This window comes from Corvus hawaiiensis, chromosome Z (genome assembly GCF_020740725.1).
Source record: "Corvus hawaiiensis isolate bCorHaw1 chromosome Z, bCorHaw1.pri.cur, whole genome shotgun sequence".
NCBI classification, from domain to species: domain Eukaryota; kingdom Metazoa; phylum Chordata; class Aves; order Passeriformes; family Corvidae; genus Corvus; species Corvus hawaiiensis.
Window position 1 is genome coordinate 71,494,866 of NC_063255.1, and position 19,318 is coordinate 71,514,183.

Sequence of the window (19,318 nt, forward strand, 5' to 3'; positions counted from 1 at the left end):
AGGGGGGCACCTATCCTAGTTGGCCCATTTAGTACCTCTGCCATGAAGTTGTCATCCAGGTGCTTTAGGAATCTAAGAATCTGTGGAAGGTGGGTAGAAGGAAATATTGGAAATATTAAATAATGGAAATATTAAAAATACGACTGGATTTGTTCCTTGGCAACTTACTGTATGGGACTCTGCTTGGGCAAGAGGAGTGGACAGGATGATCTCCAGAGGGCTCTGCCAGCCAGCCTCAGCTCTTAGCAATTTTGTGGAGGAGCTTCAAGATTCTAATCAGTTAGATACAGTATTTTTTCCTGGAAGCTATATTCCTGGTGCTGATGGGCATAGGTCTCATAAGATTCCAGTGCCAGGAATTCGCCAACCTAGTCATGGAGTAACAATTTAGATGAGATTTTGGACAAAATAGTCTGGACTATTTCCTTGGTTAGGAGTTTAAAAATTACTTGAACAAGGGATTGATTTTGTAGTAGCAGCAGTATACGTGTTTTACCTTCTTCAACTCTTTCTGCTAGATTTGATGTTTATTGTCTCTTTATGCAAGAAGTGTTCAAGTGTAATATAACTAAAGTGCATTCGTGATGAAGCAACTATTAACTGTAATACCACATTCAACCCTGCTATTTTCTTCTTATAAAGAGTTGCACTCAAAGGTGCATGTACAAAATACAGTTCTCTTAGTATGTAATTTATAGTAGCAATAAGTGGTTTTATCTGAGTGTGGCAGAAGGCACAATTTAGCCAGTTAATGAATGGGTAGTCCAATATGGAAAGAGATGTTCTTTCAGTTTTCCTGTTGTCTTATAATTCCCCTTTATATAAACAATGTAAAAATTCTGCTTGTGTACGTGTTCCTTTAATCCTTTTTTCCTTATCACATCTGTAGCTGGAATTGTATAATTTAGATCTATTTCTATAAACTTAGTTTGTATAAATGAGAAAGTAAATATATTACTGAAGAATGACTGCATCTCTGATAAATATTTCTATCACTTTCCACTGCAGTCCTAGTAAATTATCCCTTCTTTTTAATGAGCAGTTGTTGCAGATGAGAATATTTCTTTTGGTTTTGATTATTCCAGTGCATTCTTTCTTAAAGCTTTCTCTGAAGGTTCCAGTCCATTGGTTCAAGTTTCTGCTGATTTATTAGATGAGCCTTTGTCAAAAGATGCTGGCACTAGAGAACCTGTTTGCCAAAGTGCATCAAGCCTATCTTCGGAAGTGACTGCGTCACCATGTTCTGTGTTCTGTTACGGTCTAGAAGGCAACCAAATCTCACAGGACTTTATGAATCCGTATGAAAAATCTGAGGACCTTGCAGAATACACATCTGGAGGACGTAATGATTTGAATGCTAAAAATGGAATTGCTTTTGTAAACATTGACTCCTATGAGCCAGATAGCAGTGATGGAGAGGAAGAGGATGCTCAATACAAATGTTCTTGGATAAGAGAAGCAGCAGGTCTAATTCAGGGAAGACTAGATAACATACTTTGCCAGTGTGAAAAAGAGGTGGAGTCTTTTAGTGACTTACAGTCCCGACTGTCTGCTTTTGACCGCAGCATTTATAGAGAAAATTGTGAAGAAGCAGGACCAATGCCTTTGGCATGTCCAAACAATAGGACACTTAAATCTGCTGAAGATGAAGCTATACCAAAAATTAGCCTGAGTGGTGACAGTTATGAAACACAGCAGATAAAACATATAGTGGATGTTGGAATTGGAAGCTCCCTACCAGTTGCTGGTGTATTAAACGTCAGTGATGGAGAGACTGACGAAGAAAATTCACCTGAGCTAGTAGTGAGACCTAAAATTAGAAAACAAAATACTGCAAAACAGCTGGAGAGAGAAAACCATCTCCCTAGTGATGATGAAGAGGAAAGTGATTCCTGGAGCAGAATTGGAATTGCTGATATCCAGCAATGCCATCCTGAGTGTCCCTTGAGAGATGGCAAGGAAGAGATGAATTCTGGTTTGTTCTTTCTCTCAAGAATCCACAGTGATCAAAAGAACAGAGAAATAGACTTAAGAAGAAAGGCAGTAGCTCAAGAACAAAACAGTGTTCTAAGTGACAGTGCTTTTTGGAATGAGTTTGAAGACCGCAACAGACATTACTTAATGTCCCACAAAGATGAAGACAGGTAAAATTTCATTTTTATATCTGTTTTAGTATTGAATCTTCTGTGTAAATAATGTGCAAAACTGAACATTATGTTAGCCAACGAGACATAAAAACTTGAAGCATTTCAGAATATGATCAGATAACAAGGTGGCAACTTTTCCTTTCAGTTCTTCTTCACTCTCTTGGTAATGTAAAAAGCTTTTCCTTATGTCTGCAGTCAGAGCATCTTATCACTGAGGGATATTATTTGTTTATTTTTATTTCATTTTTACTGAGCAGATGGAGGGTAAAGACTGAAAGCCTTGTTCAGCTTTGAAAGTTTCCTTCTAGGCTTATTCTTCAGGGTTTGGTTTTTTGCGACCAAATCTCAGTTTTTTGGATGGCAGCCTATTTATGCTCTTGTCTCCAGCCTTTTGAAAGAAATTGTTGTTCCTTGTAATATCTGAAGAATAACTTGATAGGGTTGCTTGTAATCCCTTTTTTAATGGAAATTCTTCAGACTAATAGGTATTTCCAAAGTAACTATTAATTATTGCAGTTTTAGATTTACAAATTGCTTCAACCTTGACACAAGGAGTAGTATTCAGGTTCCTCCTGTTTTGAGCTCTTCACCTAAAAGACAGGATAATTTGGATAAACCTTACACGTTGATTAACTTCTATTCATAAAACGTCAGTTGAGAACTTTTCACTATGACTTGGAATTATATAACTGAGTTATTTGAGGGTAAAAACATTGCTAGCTTTCTGATCATTTATGGAACTTGCAGTAGTGTTTGTGATGGCTTTCTTCCTATTTTTCTTCCAGTTTGCTTTCATCTTGTTGATTCTGTTCCCACAGCATTCTTTACAAGACGTGTCTTCTGGATGTTGATGTGGCTCTTTTGTGCATGTGCTTGCCATTCATAAGCTAACCTGCTTAGTAGATTGTGTTTCCTGTGTTTTTGTAGAGAGAAAAACATAAAAATTGATTTGCTTAAAATCTTGTCCTTAAAATATTGCAGAGTTGCAACCATGAAAGAATAAAATGCATTTTAAAATGCGATAGTAGACATAGGGGCTTTTTTTCTTCAAGGTGTAGGTATAGGGTCCTGCACCTGGGTAGGGATAACCCCCAGTACCAGCACAGGCTGGGGGCTGACCTACTGGAGAGCAGCTCTGCTGGGAAGGACCTGGGTGTGCTGGTGGGTGACAAGTTGACCATGAGCCAGTTGTGTGTGCCCTGGGGGCCTGGAGAGACAGTGGGGTCCTGGGATGCATTGGGAAGGGTGTGGCCAGCAGGTCAGGGAGGTGATCCTGCCGCACTTCTTGGCCCTAGTGAGGCACATCTGGGATATTGTGTTCATTTTTGGTCTCCACAGTTGAAGAAAGATAAGGAGCTCCTGGAGAGGGTCCAGTGGAGGCCACAGAGATGCTGAGGGGTTTGGGGCATCTCTCCTATGAGGAGAGGTGGGAGCTGTTCCTGGTCAGTCTGGAGAAGAGAAGACTGAGAGGGGATCTCATTAATGCAAATAAATATCTCCAAGGTGGATGCCAGAAGGATGGTGGCAGACTGTCTCTTCAGTGGTGCTCAATGACAGGAACAGGGAGCGATGGCATAAACAGAAACACAAGAAGTTCTACCACAATAAGAACTTCAGATTGAGGATGGCAGAGCACTGGAACAGGTAGCCCAGGGAGGTCATAGAGTCTCGCTCTCTGAAGACATTCCAAACCCACCTGGGACCGTTCCTCTGTCACCGGCTCCAGGTTGGATTGCAGGATGGCAGGGAGATTGGACTGGATGATCTTCAAAGGTCCCTCCCAGCCCTGACAATTCTGTGATTCTTAGTAAAGGTACTTGCAAATGAATCCTTCACTTGTGAAGTTTACTTTTCAAAAATTTTTGTTTGTGCATAATCTTCTCCATTTTTGAAATGCTGCTGCTAGAAGATTAAAGTACCATGAAGGAGGTGGAATGTGTTCTACAATTATAGCATTGGCTTCCATGATGCATAGTGATGGGTTATTGTAGCATGACAAAAAGAAGCATGGATTGATTATTTGAAATGTTCTTGATGATGACAATAACTGAACCAGTAAATGGGAGTCATATGTTTTTAACTTAGAATCCCCATAATTTATGTTCTAGAACCTCAAAAGTCTTATGTTTATGAAGTAAATTGTCGATGATTAGTCTGTACAAAGGAGTAATATGTTCCCTCTTGAAAGGTGAAGTTTTGCATAAAAAGTGGATTTGACATATGTGTCAAATGACATCCTTCAGCTCAATTTTAGCTTTTTCCCAACCCAGGGAGAAATCCACCTTTTGGTTGTTGCAGTGTGGGCCTCCAACCTCACATTTTTGCTTCAAGGAGGTGCACAGCTATTGTGGTGTTAGCATGTAGAAGGTGTATGGGAAGGAGAAAGTCTTGCATATTTGTTAGAAACATGTATGTTCTAAGTTGGAAGGGTGGTGGAATGTCTCAGGGCAGGCATGGAGGGAGGAGGATCATATCTGTTATCTCACTCTGTTTAATTTTGGTCTGTATGGCAGGTACAGGTTAGGAGGGGATTCAGCCAGGGGAGACACTATTGCCAGAAAATCAACGTGCAGAGGCTAAGTTTGTGTGCTATGCTTTTGGGAAGTGACAAGTCTGTAACTCTAACCATTAAGTAATGTTCTGCATCTCAGCTCTGCAGATTGAGCACAGTTAAATCTTGAGTTCTGAAATATTTAATGTTCTTCAGTTGTTTAGTATTAGTGGCTTTAGGCATATCCTTTTCTGGTTTGAATGAGTGTTTGTGTATAAACCTTAAAGAGAGCAAACTGGACTAAAACCAAAGGAGTATTATTTTAAGGTGTGTTGGAAGTCATTCTCGGATTGTAAAATAGAGACAACTAAAACAAGAAATTTGAGTATTTCAGGTAGTCCTAGAGTATCTAAGATAAAATTGTAAAATACATATTTAAAAACTTGATCAAACAGCATAAAAAACAAACAACATTCCAAAGTGAACAAAACTCCCAACTCAAAAGCAAAGAACCAAACAGAACAAAAGGTTCAAAAATGTCAGTATTTAGGTTTAATTGGTGTAATATGAGATGCATTAGACTACCTGTCAGAATTTCTTAATAGATATGATTTCTAAATTAAAGTAATCCATTAAAATAGCCCAAAATTAGTGAATATGCTCATTTCCATGACTTTTTAGTCATCAAAATTGTGATAGAAGAATATATTCCTGCCTCAAAATGCTTATATATAATCTGTGTCTTGAACTTACTTATTCTTGTAAAACTTGCAGTGTATACTGTGCTGTTTTCCAAAAGCACTTAAAATTCATTAAATTGAAAGTTCTATTGACATGTATTCATAATATTCGATAAGGGAGGAAATTAGTGAGCTTGTAGGTGGGGAGGTAAGAATACACCTGAACATACTGGGTTTAGCAGATTTGAAAGTAATACTGTGGGTATTGTGGATTGCTTTATAAAATGAGCTCTCTTAAGCATGCTGGCTGTTTGCATATATGTTATCTCTAACTTTTTGAAGGGACATAGCTAGTTGACTATATTTTGAATTTCAGTAACTGTCACTGTAGTGAGTGAATCATCTAAGTGCCGTTACCAATGATAGCAGTAGTTCATCCTTCCTTAGACTGTGCTTATTTTGTTTAAGCTGCCCAAAGCTTATTTACTGCCCTTTTCTATGTGGTGGCTGAGCAAATTGTCTTTGAAAAACTCCCTGCCATTCATCTTGTTTGGGCTAGTGAATCAAATAGTTTGCAGTAAGTCATCCATTATATCTTTCTGTGTTAAAGAAGTTATTCTATATGGCTTATATGTCCTGAGAGCTTTTACTTTAGATTTGTTTGGCTGAGAGGTAAGGCTGACATTGATTATTATTTGTTAATCAAGCAGTGCCACTGCTGTTGTTTTTGTGATCTGGGAGAAAGATATGTGTAGAGAGTCTGGTTTATGTTCTTGAGTTGTTTCGTGTACTCTGGATGTGAGGCAAGGGAAGAACCGAATATTTTTGCAAAGTAGGATGGGCAGAATTCTTGAATTCTTTCTTACAGACTGATTTATTTTTTTTAATCAACTCTACACTTGATTTGTAATGCATCTATAGATAGCACAAGATTCATGTCTCTTAGAAAAAAAATTGCCTATATTGAGAGCAGTGTTGATAGAAAAGTAGAAAATGGCAGAGTATTTGTTTGTTTTCTTTCCCCTAAAGCAGTGTTTAAATTCATACTCTGTTGCCTTGTTTAAATTGCAGCTCAGAGTGCAGTGATGGAGAATGGTCTGCGTCTGCACCTTCCTATTTTACTGCTATGGAAAAAGAGCAGTCCTCAAGTGATGAAAGCTGGGAGACTGTCCCATGCAGGGAGGAGCATGACCCTGAGGTGCAGAGGAGCAGCAGTGGCGTGAAAGAGGAGAACATAGACTTCTGTTTCCAAGAAGGGTTTGCCTTTGTTTTATTGGCTAACTTTCTGTAGCTTTTGGCAGCAGTAGTAGGGTACTCACACAGCACTACACAGCATAACATCTATTCTAAAAGCAGTTACCAGCAATCATTTGCCTGCATCACAATAATCTGAGTAGTTGTATGTATTTCAAATCAGGGAAAATACGGCATTTCATGCAAACAGTTCTAGCTAATGAAAAATTCAGAAACAGTGAGAGTGCATTGACAATGTAGTGTCAATATGGTTAATAGACTTAATATATTGACTTAAAAAAGCTAGTTTGGCAAGTTAGTTGTAAATATGTACATGTTACATAAACATCTCTTGATACTGGTTAGGACTCCTTGAAAAGAACTTGTTTATCTCTCTGCTTTATTGCTTCTCTATTCCACTGCTGCTCCTCATTTTCTGCAGCCGTATCAGTAATTAAAGTAAACTTGAACTACTTGCTTGCCCTAGTAACTTTAAACGTACTTTATTTTTCCAGTCATTCAGTACTTTATAAACTGCAGCTGCCTTTGCTATAAGGCAAAATTTGTAGTTATGTATAGCTAAGAAGAGTGTGCTTGGCTTTTTTTAAGCAGCTAACATTGACTCTAGTTTGAGTCTTCATAAAACAAAAGCCACCTAAGTGTTCTTTCAGCTTCTTCCGCTATTAGGTTCACTTGCCTATTACCAAGCAGTCCAGTTTGTTGTTAATGTTTTTTTAGTATTTTCCACATTCTTGGGTCTTGGAGAACTAGTGTGACTTCATGAAAACTTTATGAAAACTCATCTGTTTCAGAACAACAGTAATGGACCTCTGTGTTTTTTAACTTTCTTTGATATGAACAGCATGAAAATGTATGAATCTTAACATAATTAAGATTATGCTTAATATAATATAATCTTTAACATAATTCCTGCCTATTTTCCCTTTTATAAGGAAAGTGGGACTCACAGCCCTGTGGCTCTCAGTATCCAGGTGACTTGTGCTCCTCTGGAGTATCCAAGAATGAGGGGAGTCTTTCTCTTGCTAGATAGCTTCTCTTGCAAGTAGTAGCTCTTTGCATTACATTCAGGCCAAGTTTTGCTGTGGATGCTGCTTCAGAGTGTCAAGACAATCTTTCTCCTTAATGCCTTTAGGAACTGGTAGATAAATAAGAAAATGTTTAGTACCAAATTTATTAACCCTGACAGGGATGCTGGCTGTACTAGGGAAAACGCAAAGCAAGCTGCTTACTGTACTACTGGCCTTGAGCGTTAGGCAAATAACTTTGCCACGGAATCATGGGTGTCATTAGATGCTGAGTCTGGAGCTGATTCCCCTGGGGATTTCTTGAATGTTTGTGCTAAATGCTAAATTTCTAATCTGTGACTCTGGAGTCTAGGAAACATGCCTGTGTAGTCTGTGTTATGCTTAGCTTTTGTTGCTTACATGTGTTTGTAAATTCTCTTAGCTTTTTAGTTTTAGCTTTTCATTTATTTATATTAAGGGAGCAGACATTTTTGGAGGAAGGTGAAATTCCTTGGTTACGATTCCGAGATGACGTAGAAAGTAGCAGTGATGAGGAAAATGATCCAATTAGTGAATTTGTGCATCTTGGATTCTTCTTGTTGGATGGAAATAACAACCTTGAGGATGACTCCAGTGTGAGTGAAGACCTGGATGTGGAGTGGAGGTATGCATTTGATAGTTGTCTGCTTTAATTTTAGAGGTTTTGTAGTTACTATTTCGTTTTTTATGTAAGATGTCAAAAGTACTCATGGCTATCAGTATGCAGTTGCTTCAAGGACTGATAATCTCAGTTTTAAGGTTTAAAGTACTTCAAGTGCTATGTATCTGCTAATGAGAGAAAAGGGAATAGATTTGCTAAATCAGGCTGTGATTTGACAAAATTTTGGTGCCCTAAATATGATAGGGATGGATGTATTCTTTCATTCAATTTTCAAGTGGAAGTATAACAAAAGTAAGGCAATATAAATGTAATCAGCATTCAAGTCACTCCTATTTTATAATTGGTATTTTCCTCCTTTGAAACTGGTGTAAGTTAGCTATTATAAACGTATTTTATTTCTCTGTGAAATGCCATGCACTTACCTAATATTATCATAATTTTGAATGCTTCACTCTATTTTCTGTTGTTAGATTACTGGAGGATATTGCAATAAGTTTATTATAAAAATGCTGCATATACCAGGAATAAAGTGATTGGAGTCACATTCAGAACAGTATAATGTGTAATAGTATAATGTGTTTGTTTTAGAATGAGATAGAAGGCTTTCCAGTGAGAGGCATAACACTTGCTTTCTTCTGCTTATTAAAATATAAACTACTGTGCAGACATACCAACACTGGTATTTTCTCCTTGTGAAGTTATACTGTGGAAAAGCATAAAAGGAGCTAATGCATGAGAGTCCAAACTAGAAGTAAGGCATGTGTTCTTACGCTGTCAGGCAGTAAGCTAGCAATGGAATTGTGTGATAGGGACAGAAGCTGTGTTTTAAGTGTTGGAGGTTAGCCTTGGTAAGCTTCCTAGTTACTAAAAACAGGAATAAAGTTGATGATGGTCTGTTAAGTTTTGTCTGCTGAGCATATGCAGACCTGTTCATGATTTCACTTGTGCCTGTTTTAAGATTTGATTTCTGAATTTCTAAAACAGAACTCAAAGGAGCTGCCAAGCCATGAATTGTGACACATGATGCAATCAAAATCTGATTGTTAGTTGTAAAACAACCCTAACAGCATACATATGAAACATATTAGCTGAACTTACGCCCTTGCGCACTAAAAACTCCTATCAGGATGTTCTGAAGTAAATATTGTGGGGAGTGTGGTACCACTGTACTGGGACCAGAGGTAGGGAGCTGCAAAGCTGCCTCTGAGAGACTGGGACTGCCCCATGTGGGACACAGCTGGTTCCAACTGGCTGCAGTGGACCCACCACAGGGTGGGGCCTCCGGGAACATACTTAAGAAAGGATAAAAAATGCTGGACAGCAAGCAGTGTGTGAGAGAGAAATTAGGATGATGTCAGAGAAGCAACACTGCAAGATACCAAGGTCAGAAAAGAAAGGGGGAGGAAGTGCTCTAGGTGCTGGAGAAGAGATTTCCCTGCAGCCCCTGGAGAGGACCATGTTGGAACAGGTAGGGATTTGCTAAAGGAACTGTGTGTATGGAGGACCCATGGCTGGAGCAGTTAGTGAAGGACTTCAGATAGTGGGAAAGACCCATGCAGGAGCAGGGAAACAGTGTGAGGAGAAAGTGATTGCAGAGAGGAACTACCGTGGACTGACCACAACCCCTGTTCCTTTTCCTGTGCACTGCTTTGGATAGGGGAACTTGGAGGAGTCAAGGATGAAGGAGTGAAATTGAGCCTGGAAATAAAGGGGAGTGCTAAGGGAAAGGTGTTTTAGTTTTTGTCTGTTTCTCACCATTCAAATCCATTTTTATTTGCAATTAATTCATTTAGAATCATAGAGCAGCCTAACTTGAAAGGAACCTCAAAAGATCATCTGGTTCAGCCTTTCAATTAAATTAAGGCTTTTCCTAAATTGAGTCTATTTTGCCTGTGGTGGTGATTGATGACTCATCTCCCTGTTTATCTTGACCCATGAGCTTTTGATCTTATTTACATGTCCAGTTGAGGCAGGGGAGGGAGAAATCAGCTGTTTGGGTATCTGGCTGTTATTAGCAGGTGATGTGCAATAATTTGATATACCCAGACTTTCTGTTGCAACTATTTATTTTGAAAATAAGACCGTTTCCTAACCCATGTTTTTCAGACTACTTGATGAGTTTGGTGATGGCCTAGGACTTCCTCAAGCTGTTCCTTACATGGAACCTCAACTTCTCACATTTATGGCACTAGAGGAACATTTAGAAGCTGTGGAGGTATTAAAACATTTTTGATAGTCTTACATCAGTGATGTTGTGACACAAATGTTTATAGTTGAATCCTTCTTCAACTTAATCTGAAAATTGGGAGAATGGGGGGAAAAATACTTCCTGTGTTAGTTTGAACTTTCAGGTCTTCAAACATGAAAATACATCTTGGAAGTTCTTTTAAAGGATGTACTACAAGAAGTCATTGATTGGTACCTATTCCTTTTAGCATATGTATTTATTTCCTCATAAGGGAAAGAAAGTTACTGATTTCTACCAGTATAAACATATGCCATTTAATTTATTCTAAAGAATTTTGCCAAATTCTCTACATAACAAAGGAAAGCTTATACTTGAATCTGTGCCTGCGAATTATCCCAGCTTTTTTTTTTTTTTTTTGCAAGAGTACATTTGGATTTCTCAAATTTTTACTTATCAGTAGAAGACTTCTCTGTGTTTGACTGTCTTGACTCTGTGTATTTTAAATTTAAAAAAAAAAAGTTTAAAAAACCCCCACCCAGTAACAAGCAAACAAAAAACCCCAATCAGGTAAAGAAACCACCCAGAAGAAAAAACACCTCTTATCTTTACCTTATTCTAATCCCATTTCACCTGTCTAATTTTGGATAGACCAAAGTATGTATTAGCAAGAGCCAGCATGGTTATGATCTTTGTCTTTTGTTTGTTACTATAGGTTGGTCAATGTCAGAGTGAATATAGAGCTAGCAGAAACCCAGTTTGATGCAATGCGACAATTCTTGCATCACCAGAAATCTCCCCTGCAGGGTATTTGTCAAAATAAGAGTTAAATGATATGTAGACATTAATATGGTGTTACAACAGCTGAACTGAATGGTTTTTGGGTGACATAAGTTTAGGGCAGCAAGGGGCAGTTTGACTGCTAGCATTTACTTTAAAGGGGTGAACAGGGCAAGGCTGTATGTCATAATGTGCTTGCAGACAAAATACCAAGGGCACTTTGAAATGCTTTCTAAAGCTGGCAGGCAGTGGAACAGTCATAGATAATGGGTTGTTTCCCATGGATATGTGCAAAGTCAATGATTTTCTGAATGAGCTTCACAGGTCTTTTCCAAGGCAGTGGAAGGGCTGTTGCCTTAAGCTGCCAGTCATTGTACATCCCCCAAGGTATATGGGAGGTCATCATTCATGATCAAGTATCAGAGGGTTTTCTCCAGCTGTGTAGGGTCTTGTTAGCATTACTCATTTAGAGACACTTCATTAATGTGGGGAAGGTGTGTTGATATCCTTGTTATAAAAGCAGTATTTTGAAGCTGTATATTCTTGTGTCTTTCCTAGATGCTGGTTCTCACTACATCAAAAAAAACAGAACTACAGAAACAGTTGACCTCCTCCTTTGCACCAAAGCAAGAGGATCTGTGTAGAGAGGGGAAACTAATCCCATCTTTTTTTTTTTAATTTGCACAGTAACACTTGAAGAGGAGATTGAGTTTATTATGACTCAAGTTATTCTTTCTCATTCCTGTGTAACAACATTTGCCTAATTACTCTGCCAGAAGAAATGTGTGCAGTCTTGTCAGAGTGACCTGTAAAAAAATCCTAGGTGATTATGTGCATGGCTGGCTGAGGAGGTGCTGTAATTGCATTTATGTCACCAGGAACAGTGTCACTGAACACCATTAGCAAGCAGGCAGATGACTACAGAGGTACCTGTGGCACTGTGAATGTGGGAAAGCCAATTCTCTTACATAGCAATTGTGCTTGAAAGTAGCACTTAATGGTGTGAAACTTTATGGTGGGCGTAGAAGTCTGGCATATTTAGAATTAGTCAGCAGAAAGTGGTAACTGAGTAATAAAAGGAGGAATTGTACTGATTGTGACCACATGGATGACACAGGTTGTGAGTAAGAATTCCAAATACTCCCTTCAAACCTCAAGCAGAAATAAAGAGCACATATTTTTCCAGTATGAAGTTGGTTACTAAAATTGTTCAGAAAATATAAGCAAAATGATTTACTCTTGCTTTGAAATACTTGAGAGGGATATGACATAATAAAGCATCCAAAATTCAAGTGTATCTTAATTAATTGGAGGGGAGGGAGTGGGAGAGAGCTATCCCAAGTAATTGTGACATTTGGAGGGGAGAAGTAATGAAAATATTAGATACTTGTTTTGAAAAGCTATGTTCTATAAGGCTTTGGGTTCTTAAAAGTAGTAAAATGCATGTGTGATTTAAAATTTTTTTTTCTTTCATCTGTTATAAAGAAACAACATAGCTGGGAGTGTCTGGTTTACTTCATTAGCAGTACAGAACAGGCTGTCTGTCTGTACTGCATCAGTGACGTTATAAGTATTTCCTGTGCCAGTTCACAGATGTGAAGAGTTCAAACCCCTGTAGGCTGTAGCACTCTTGATTTTAACAAAACAATGTCCAGCATTTTTTTATGGTACATGGAGAAGTAAGCAGTGACATGAGTAATTAGAGGAGTGAAGTACAGGTATTTTGAAGATACGCCTTAGAAAAGTTATAAAATAGACACTGCTTTGCTTTGAATTTGAAAATGTGGCTTTAAGCATCAGAGTCACTGTAAGGCTTTATGTCTATGATGTTTCTTATGTGTAGGTTTCAAAAGCAAGCAAGCAATACAATGTTTTCTGTTTGAGAATACTCATATGGTGGGTGTAAACAGATGTTTGACACATAGCTACTGTTGCAACCTTCTGTGTGCTTAGGATCTTCTATGTGAACTAGGATCTTGCCTAGTTTTTCCAGGTGTAGTAGTTACTCTGATTAAGCATAATATTTTTACCTACAGTTTATTCTCAGACCATTGCACTTGTAGCAAAATCCAATTACAAATTCTAAAATCATCTTAATGTTAGTAAGGTAGTATTTTCTGCTGTAGCAGAGTTTGATGGGTATTAGCTGTAAAATTGGAGCAGTGTACCTGTTTTGCAGGGGGACTCACACACTGCGCTAGGGATAACCCCAAGTTTTCTCTTAAATTGAGAGATTCCAAGATGAGAATACATGTGGCAGTAGGAGCTGTAAATATTTGTTAGCTCATGCTGAACTTTCTCCCCCACAGAGGTTTGACTGTGAGTATAAACCTGCTAGGTTGGATCTGTGGTACTGTGGTTGCTTGAGCTACCTTGTCACTGTGATCCAAGTGCAGGCATGTTTTCAGATTGCAGCTCTAGTAACTTTAGGGAAAGTTTAAGAGGAAAGACTACTGGAAAGGTTTCTGTATAATCCAATGTTTCCCTAGTATATAGAGCTTTTTGGTTAAGTGTATTCCCAACATTACAGATTACACTGTCTTATACTTCTTACTAAGAGAGTTTTGTGGCCAATAGAGTAAATAATTTTCAAGCTGATTGGAACAGTAAGTTGCTGTACTTAAGGGATGTGACTAACTCATTAAGGGTGTGAACCTGGTGCTTCTGTGTTCTTGGTTCTTCAGTTTCAGTTCGTTTGCTGTTCAAACAGGTATAGCTAGTACATTTCTTAGCAAATATAACCAAATATTCTGAGTTCTGTGATTTTGATTTTTTTTTTCTACTAGACATCCTTCTAGTGTCTTACATGGTTGAGTGTATGATGTACACAGCAAATATATGTAGCAAATATGCCATAGCCTTGGAGTCTTAAAGATTTTGTATGGTGAAATTTGAGTTTAAAACAAAGTTGCCTCAGAGCATTATGTCTGTCTTAAGATTAGAAACATCTATGTGGATCTTGGGTTTTTTATTTCTGGAAGTTTACACCATTAGTGTAGCTTAATATTTTTTGTTTGTGCCCGACTATTTCAATAGTTGAAGCCAGGAAACACATTAATGAGGCATTGATTTTCAGAAGTAAAATGCAAAGACAGTTTTAGATTGGCGAGCCTTATTACATTTTCGACTTGCTGCCTTTTCTGTAACTTTATAAAATTAACAGATGTTCATTGTAGATTAAGTTGTGACTCTGTCCTCATACTCTAAGAATGCTTAAAAAACAAGGCATTGCTGTTTTGACCTTCAGTTTCATCTCATTCATTACAAAACTAAAAATGATGTAATGGTTAGTCTGATAGACGTATCTTCCATTTTAAAAAGTAATACTGCTAGAATTGAATTCTTTTTCCTGCTTGCTTGTTTTTGTATGAAATGTTACGTTTGTGAGTAAGAGAACTTGATCTCTCCTTACCCTTTCAGACTGCTCTGGCACAGTTGGAGTCTCTTACATTTGATGTTGAACAGACTCATCCACCAGCTACGAAAGAAACCATAGATTGTTTGCCACAGAGTATCATCACAGGTGACTACAATGGTATGGAAAAATAATGAAAAAGTAATTTCCACAAAGTTTGTAAGATCAAGTTCAACTTTCTGTGATACCATAGATGCAATATTTAAGTATACTTTCTCCATAATGCTGTTTTAAGATCTTTTGAATCTGAGTAGAATTTTGATCCGTCTGGAAAACTAATCTTTACTGGAGTTACTGTGACTGTATTTTGCAACCTTTAGTGATACTGTTGATAACATATCTCTTTTGATTTGAGCTCATCTTAGATGTAAAACAAAGTATTAATTATTTTTCTTCATCATGGGTTTAGGTCAAGGGCAGTGTTGTACTATCTGTTGCAGTGAATATATAGAAGGTGAAATCATAACTGAGCTACCCTGTCATCATTTGTTTCACAAACCTTGTGTAACTCTTTGGTTACAGAGAGTAAGTACTACAGGGCTGGTGGAGGATTTGTGGGGGGTGTTGTGTAATTCGTGTATTCTTCGGGGAAGAACGACTTTTAAGTCTTTGAAAATGTGGGATGAAATACCAAGAGATAACTGGCTGTTGAATTTATGCATTATGGAACCAAATTCTAGTGCAAGTGAGGAAAGAAAGCTGTATTTGTACTTGCCTGAAGGGTAATTTCTTTAATTGAGGAAATATTTCTGTAAGGGAAAACACATTTTCCTTTACTGAGAATGAAAGACATGGATGAGTTATAACTTCTTTTGGTACAAGAAAAGCTTTCTTTACTATATTCCTGCCTTGAAGTAAAGTTGATGGATTCATTTTCTCTGAGAATAGCAAAGGGTCTGCTCTGTCTTACCACAATGTCAGGCACATTTATGGTGACAGCTAAGGCTGGCAGAAGAAATACTGAAATGCTTGTAGATTAATTTTTTTTAAATTACCTTTAGTAATTCTATACGATATTAGATTTCATTTTCATAACCTGTAATCAGTTTCCTTCCAAATGTCTTAAAAAGGCTTGCATCACATTGAAGCTAGACTAAAACAACCATAATTAATGTTTTTTTTTACTTGCACTCTCCTTTATGTGCAGTGCAGGCCTGGGCTTGGTAGTTCTCAGTGAGCCTACAGTGCAACACAATTTCAAGAGTATAAGGGAGATTAATTGATTGTACTATGGGGGTCATAGCAGAGCACCTGTAGCATGGAAGGTTGATGGATTTAGTTGGTGGGTTTATAATTTTTTTACCTTGATAATGTTGATTACCATAGTAATTTTCCTTGTTTTACACATCCTGCCTTTTTTTTTTCTGTTGTCATAGTAAACTACTATTGCTGAAAACTAGGGCAAAATACTTCCTCTTATATTTGGGCTGTGCCTAGCTTATTTTTAATCCTTGCCTCAAAAAAAAAAAAGAAATCCCACCTGTAAAATCAATGCTTTGAAGAAGAATTTGGAGACAACCTGATGCATTTGCTGCATAGCTAGTTTAAAAGCAAAACAAGTCTTCATTCTGAGTTTGTGTTAGCTGTCAGCTCCAGGTTGCTCTGCAGTCAAATTTGAGTTTGAGGTGGTGCTGTTGTGAAGACACTAAATACTTTATAAATAATTATTAGCTTTTTAATAGAATTGCAAACTGTGCAAATGACCTGGTTTTTTTTTCTCTTTTTGTAGTCGGGAACATGCCCTGTTTGTCGTCATGTGCTTGCACCTGTACATCCCGAAGCAGCTGATTGACCCTGTTTTCTTTATTTGGTTGATGATTCAGCATCTTCTGTTAATATTGCTACAGGACCCTCAGACTAGGGTCAGAAATAAAATCTGCCACCAAAATAAAAATGTAAATTTTGCCTGTTTTAATTATAATGTGAAAACAATTCAGTATAAAATACTAATATGTAGTCATGGATTGGCTTGGGTTGGAAGGGACTCTAATGATCATCTGACTCCAACCCCCCTTGCTGTGGTCGTGGACACCTTCCCCTAAACCAGGTTGCTCCAAGCCCCATCCAACCTGGCCTTGAACACTTCCAGGGATGGGGCATCCACAGCTTCCCTGGGCAACCTGTGCCTGTGTCTCACCACCCTCACAGCCAAGAACTTCCTCCTAATGTCATCTAAACCTACTTTCTTTTAGTTTGTAACCACTCTCCCTTGTCCTGTCACTCCATGCCATTTTGAATAGACCCTCTCCATCCTTCTTGTGAGCTCCCTTCAGGGGCTGGAAGGCCACAATTAGGTCACCCCAAAGCCTTCTCTTCTCCAGGCTGAACAATTCCAATTCTCTCAGCCTTTCCTCATAGCAGAGCTGCTCCATCCCTCTGATCACCTTGGTGGCCTCCTCTGGACTCTCCAACAGCTCCATGTCCTTCCTGTGCTGGGACCCCAGAGCTGGAGGCAGCTCTGCAGGTGGGGTCTCACCAGAGCAGGGCAGAGGGGCAGAATCCCCTCCCTCCCCTGCTGCCCACGGGGCTTTGGATGCAGCCCAGGACACACTTGGCTTTCTGGGCTGGGAGTGCCCATGGCCGGCTCATGTCCAGCTCTCACCCCAGCACCCCCAAGTCCTTCTGGGCAGGGCTGCTCTGGATCTGTTCATGCCCAGCCTGGGTTGGCACCCGGGGTTGCCCCAACCCAGGTGTAGGACCAGCACCTGGCCTTGTTAAACCTCATGAGATTCCCACAGGCCACTTGTCAAGCTTGTCTAGATCCCTCTGGATGGCATCCCATCCCTCAGGAGTGTCAGCTGCACCGCTCAGCTTGGTGTCATCTGCAGATCTGCTACAGGGGCACTTTGTCCCTGCATCAGTGTCATTAATGAAGACATTAAGCAGTACTGAAGGTTCCTGAAGGGACAGCACTTCTCACTGTTGTCTGTTAGGACTGTGAGCCATTGACCGCCACCTTCTGGACATGGCCATCCAGCCACTTTTTAGCAGTCTAACAGCCCACCCATCAAATCCTCCAATTTAGAGAGAAGGATGTTGTGGGGGACGCTGTCAAAGGCTTTGCAGAAATCCAGATAAATGACATCTGTAAGCCTTTCTTTATCCACTGCTGTAGTCGCTCCATCATAGAAGGCCACCAGGTGGGAAAGAATGAGAAAGCAAATAGGAAAAATTGTCTTGTTTCTGTTAAAGGTTCATGTTATCTACACATGCACTAGTACATTGGAGGCATTCAGATTCTGGCAGGTGTTGATAAGTTAATTTGTTTTGGCAATTAGGCAAAGAGGTAACACTTTTTTCTGAACTAGCCATAGCAACAGTAATTAACATAGTATGAAAACAATTTCCCTCAAGTCAGAGGGAAAGTTCCCAGGGTTTTGGATAAGGTTACATGGTAAACTGCCTCCTAAGTTGAAACGCTGTAGAATCCTTCATTGCTTTTCAAGGCAGAAAGCTCCTGTTTCCCCCTTCTTTCCTATTCTGTGCTTGATTGAACATCTGAGGAAAACAAACTTTTTTTTAATATATAAAGTAAAGCTGCAAAATGCAGTTATCCTCCATCTCTGAAAAATAACTCCCTACAAACCACATAAGCTGCTTATATAAGCTGTGAAAAGTGCTTGGATCAGAGTGTTTGAGTCGAAAGGGGCCTTACACATCACCTAGTTCTAACCCCCCCTGCCGTGGGAGATAGGTTGTTCCAAGCCCTATCCAGCCTGGCCTTGAACACTTCTAGGGATGAGGCAACCACAGCATATCCAGACAGCCTGTTCCAGTGCCTCACCACCCTCACAGTACACAATTTCTTTCTAATACCTAATCTAAACCTTCTCTCAGTTTAAAACTCTTACTCCTCCTGTTATCAGTGGACTCCCTGGTAAAAAATTGCTCTTCATCTATTCTGTAGACTAGGGAGACCCTAGAAGGCTTCTCTAAGGTCTCCCTGGAGTCTTCTCCAGGCTGAACGACCCTAGCTCTCTCAGCCTGTCCTCATAGGGGAGATGCTCCAGCTCCCTGGATGTTTTTTCAGCCCTCCTCAGAGTCTGTTTGAGTACATCCATGTCTTATGCTAGGACTCCAGAGCTGGACACAGCACTCCAGGTGCAGGGAAAATGCTTCATGGGAGTGTAGCATGGAGGCAGAATCATTTCTCTTGGCCTGCTGCCCACAATCTTTTAATACAGACCAGGACACACCTGGCTTTCAGGGCTGCTAGTGCACATTGCTGGGTCACATCAAGCTTTTATCGTTCAGCATCCCAAGTACTTCTCAGTACCCCTCTCGATCCATTCTCTGCCCAGCCTGTGTTTATGCTGTACTTGGACTTGCTCCAACCCAGGTGCAGGACCTTGCGCTTGGCCCTGTTGAGCTTCGTGGGGTTCACACAGGCCCCTCTCAGGCCTGTCAAGGTCCCTCTGGGTGACATCCCCTCCCTCCAGCGTGCCCACCACCGCACACAGCTTGGTGTTGTCAGCAAATTTGGTGAGGCTGCTCTGATCCCACTGTCCATGTCGCTGACAAAGATGTTTAACAGGGCCAGTTCCAACAATAATGCTGGAGGAATCTTCTTTTCTCTGGTCTCCACGTGGGACCATTGAGCCATTGACCCTTTGAATGTGACTGTCCTGTCTGTCAGATCTGTGTCTCTCCCATTCAGAGAGAAGGATATCATGTGGCACAGAAGTCAAGGACTCTCAGAGC

At 39.5% G+C, this 19,318-nt stretch overlaps 1 protein-coding gene across 6 annotated transcripts in view; it reads left to right on the top strand.

The window, feature by feature from the left end:
- Window positions 1-19,318, top strand: part of PJA2 (praja ring finger ubiquitin ligase 2) — a 49,908-nt gene that overhangs the window by 15,670 nt on the left and 14,920 nt on the right. For 4 of the 6 annotated variants that reach the window (XM_048291449.1, XM_048291450.1, XM_048291452.1 and 1 more), the window contains exons 3-9: window positions 1,103-2,144; window positions 6,390-6,575; window positions 8,055-8,240; window positions 10,344-10,452; window positions 14,623-14,737; window positions 15,027-15,142; window positions 16,347-16,512. In XM_048291449.1, coding sequence (XP_048147406.1) covers window positions 1,103-2,144; window positions 6,390-6,575; window positions 8,055-8,240; window positions 10,344-10,452; window positions 14,623-14,737; window positions 15,027-15,142; window positions 16,347-16,409 — 1,817 coding nt within the window. In that variant the 3' untranslated portion in view covers window positions 16,410-16,512. Of the gene's footprint in view, window positions 1-1,102; window positions 2,145-6,389; window positions 6,576-8,054; window positions 8,241-10,343; window positions 10,453-11,760; window positions 12,026-14,622; window positions 14,738-15,026; window positions 15,143-16,346; window positions 16,518-19,318 lie in introns of those variants that run through there. The other 2 variants (XM_048291453.1, XM_048291454.1) reach the window with 2 other exon arrangements.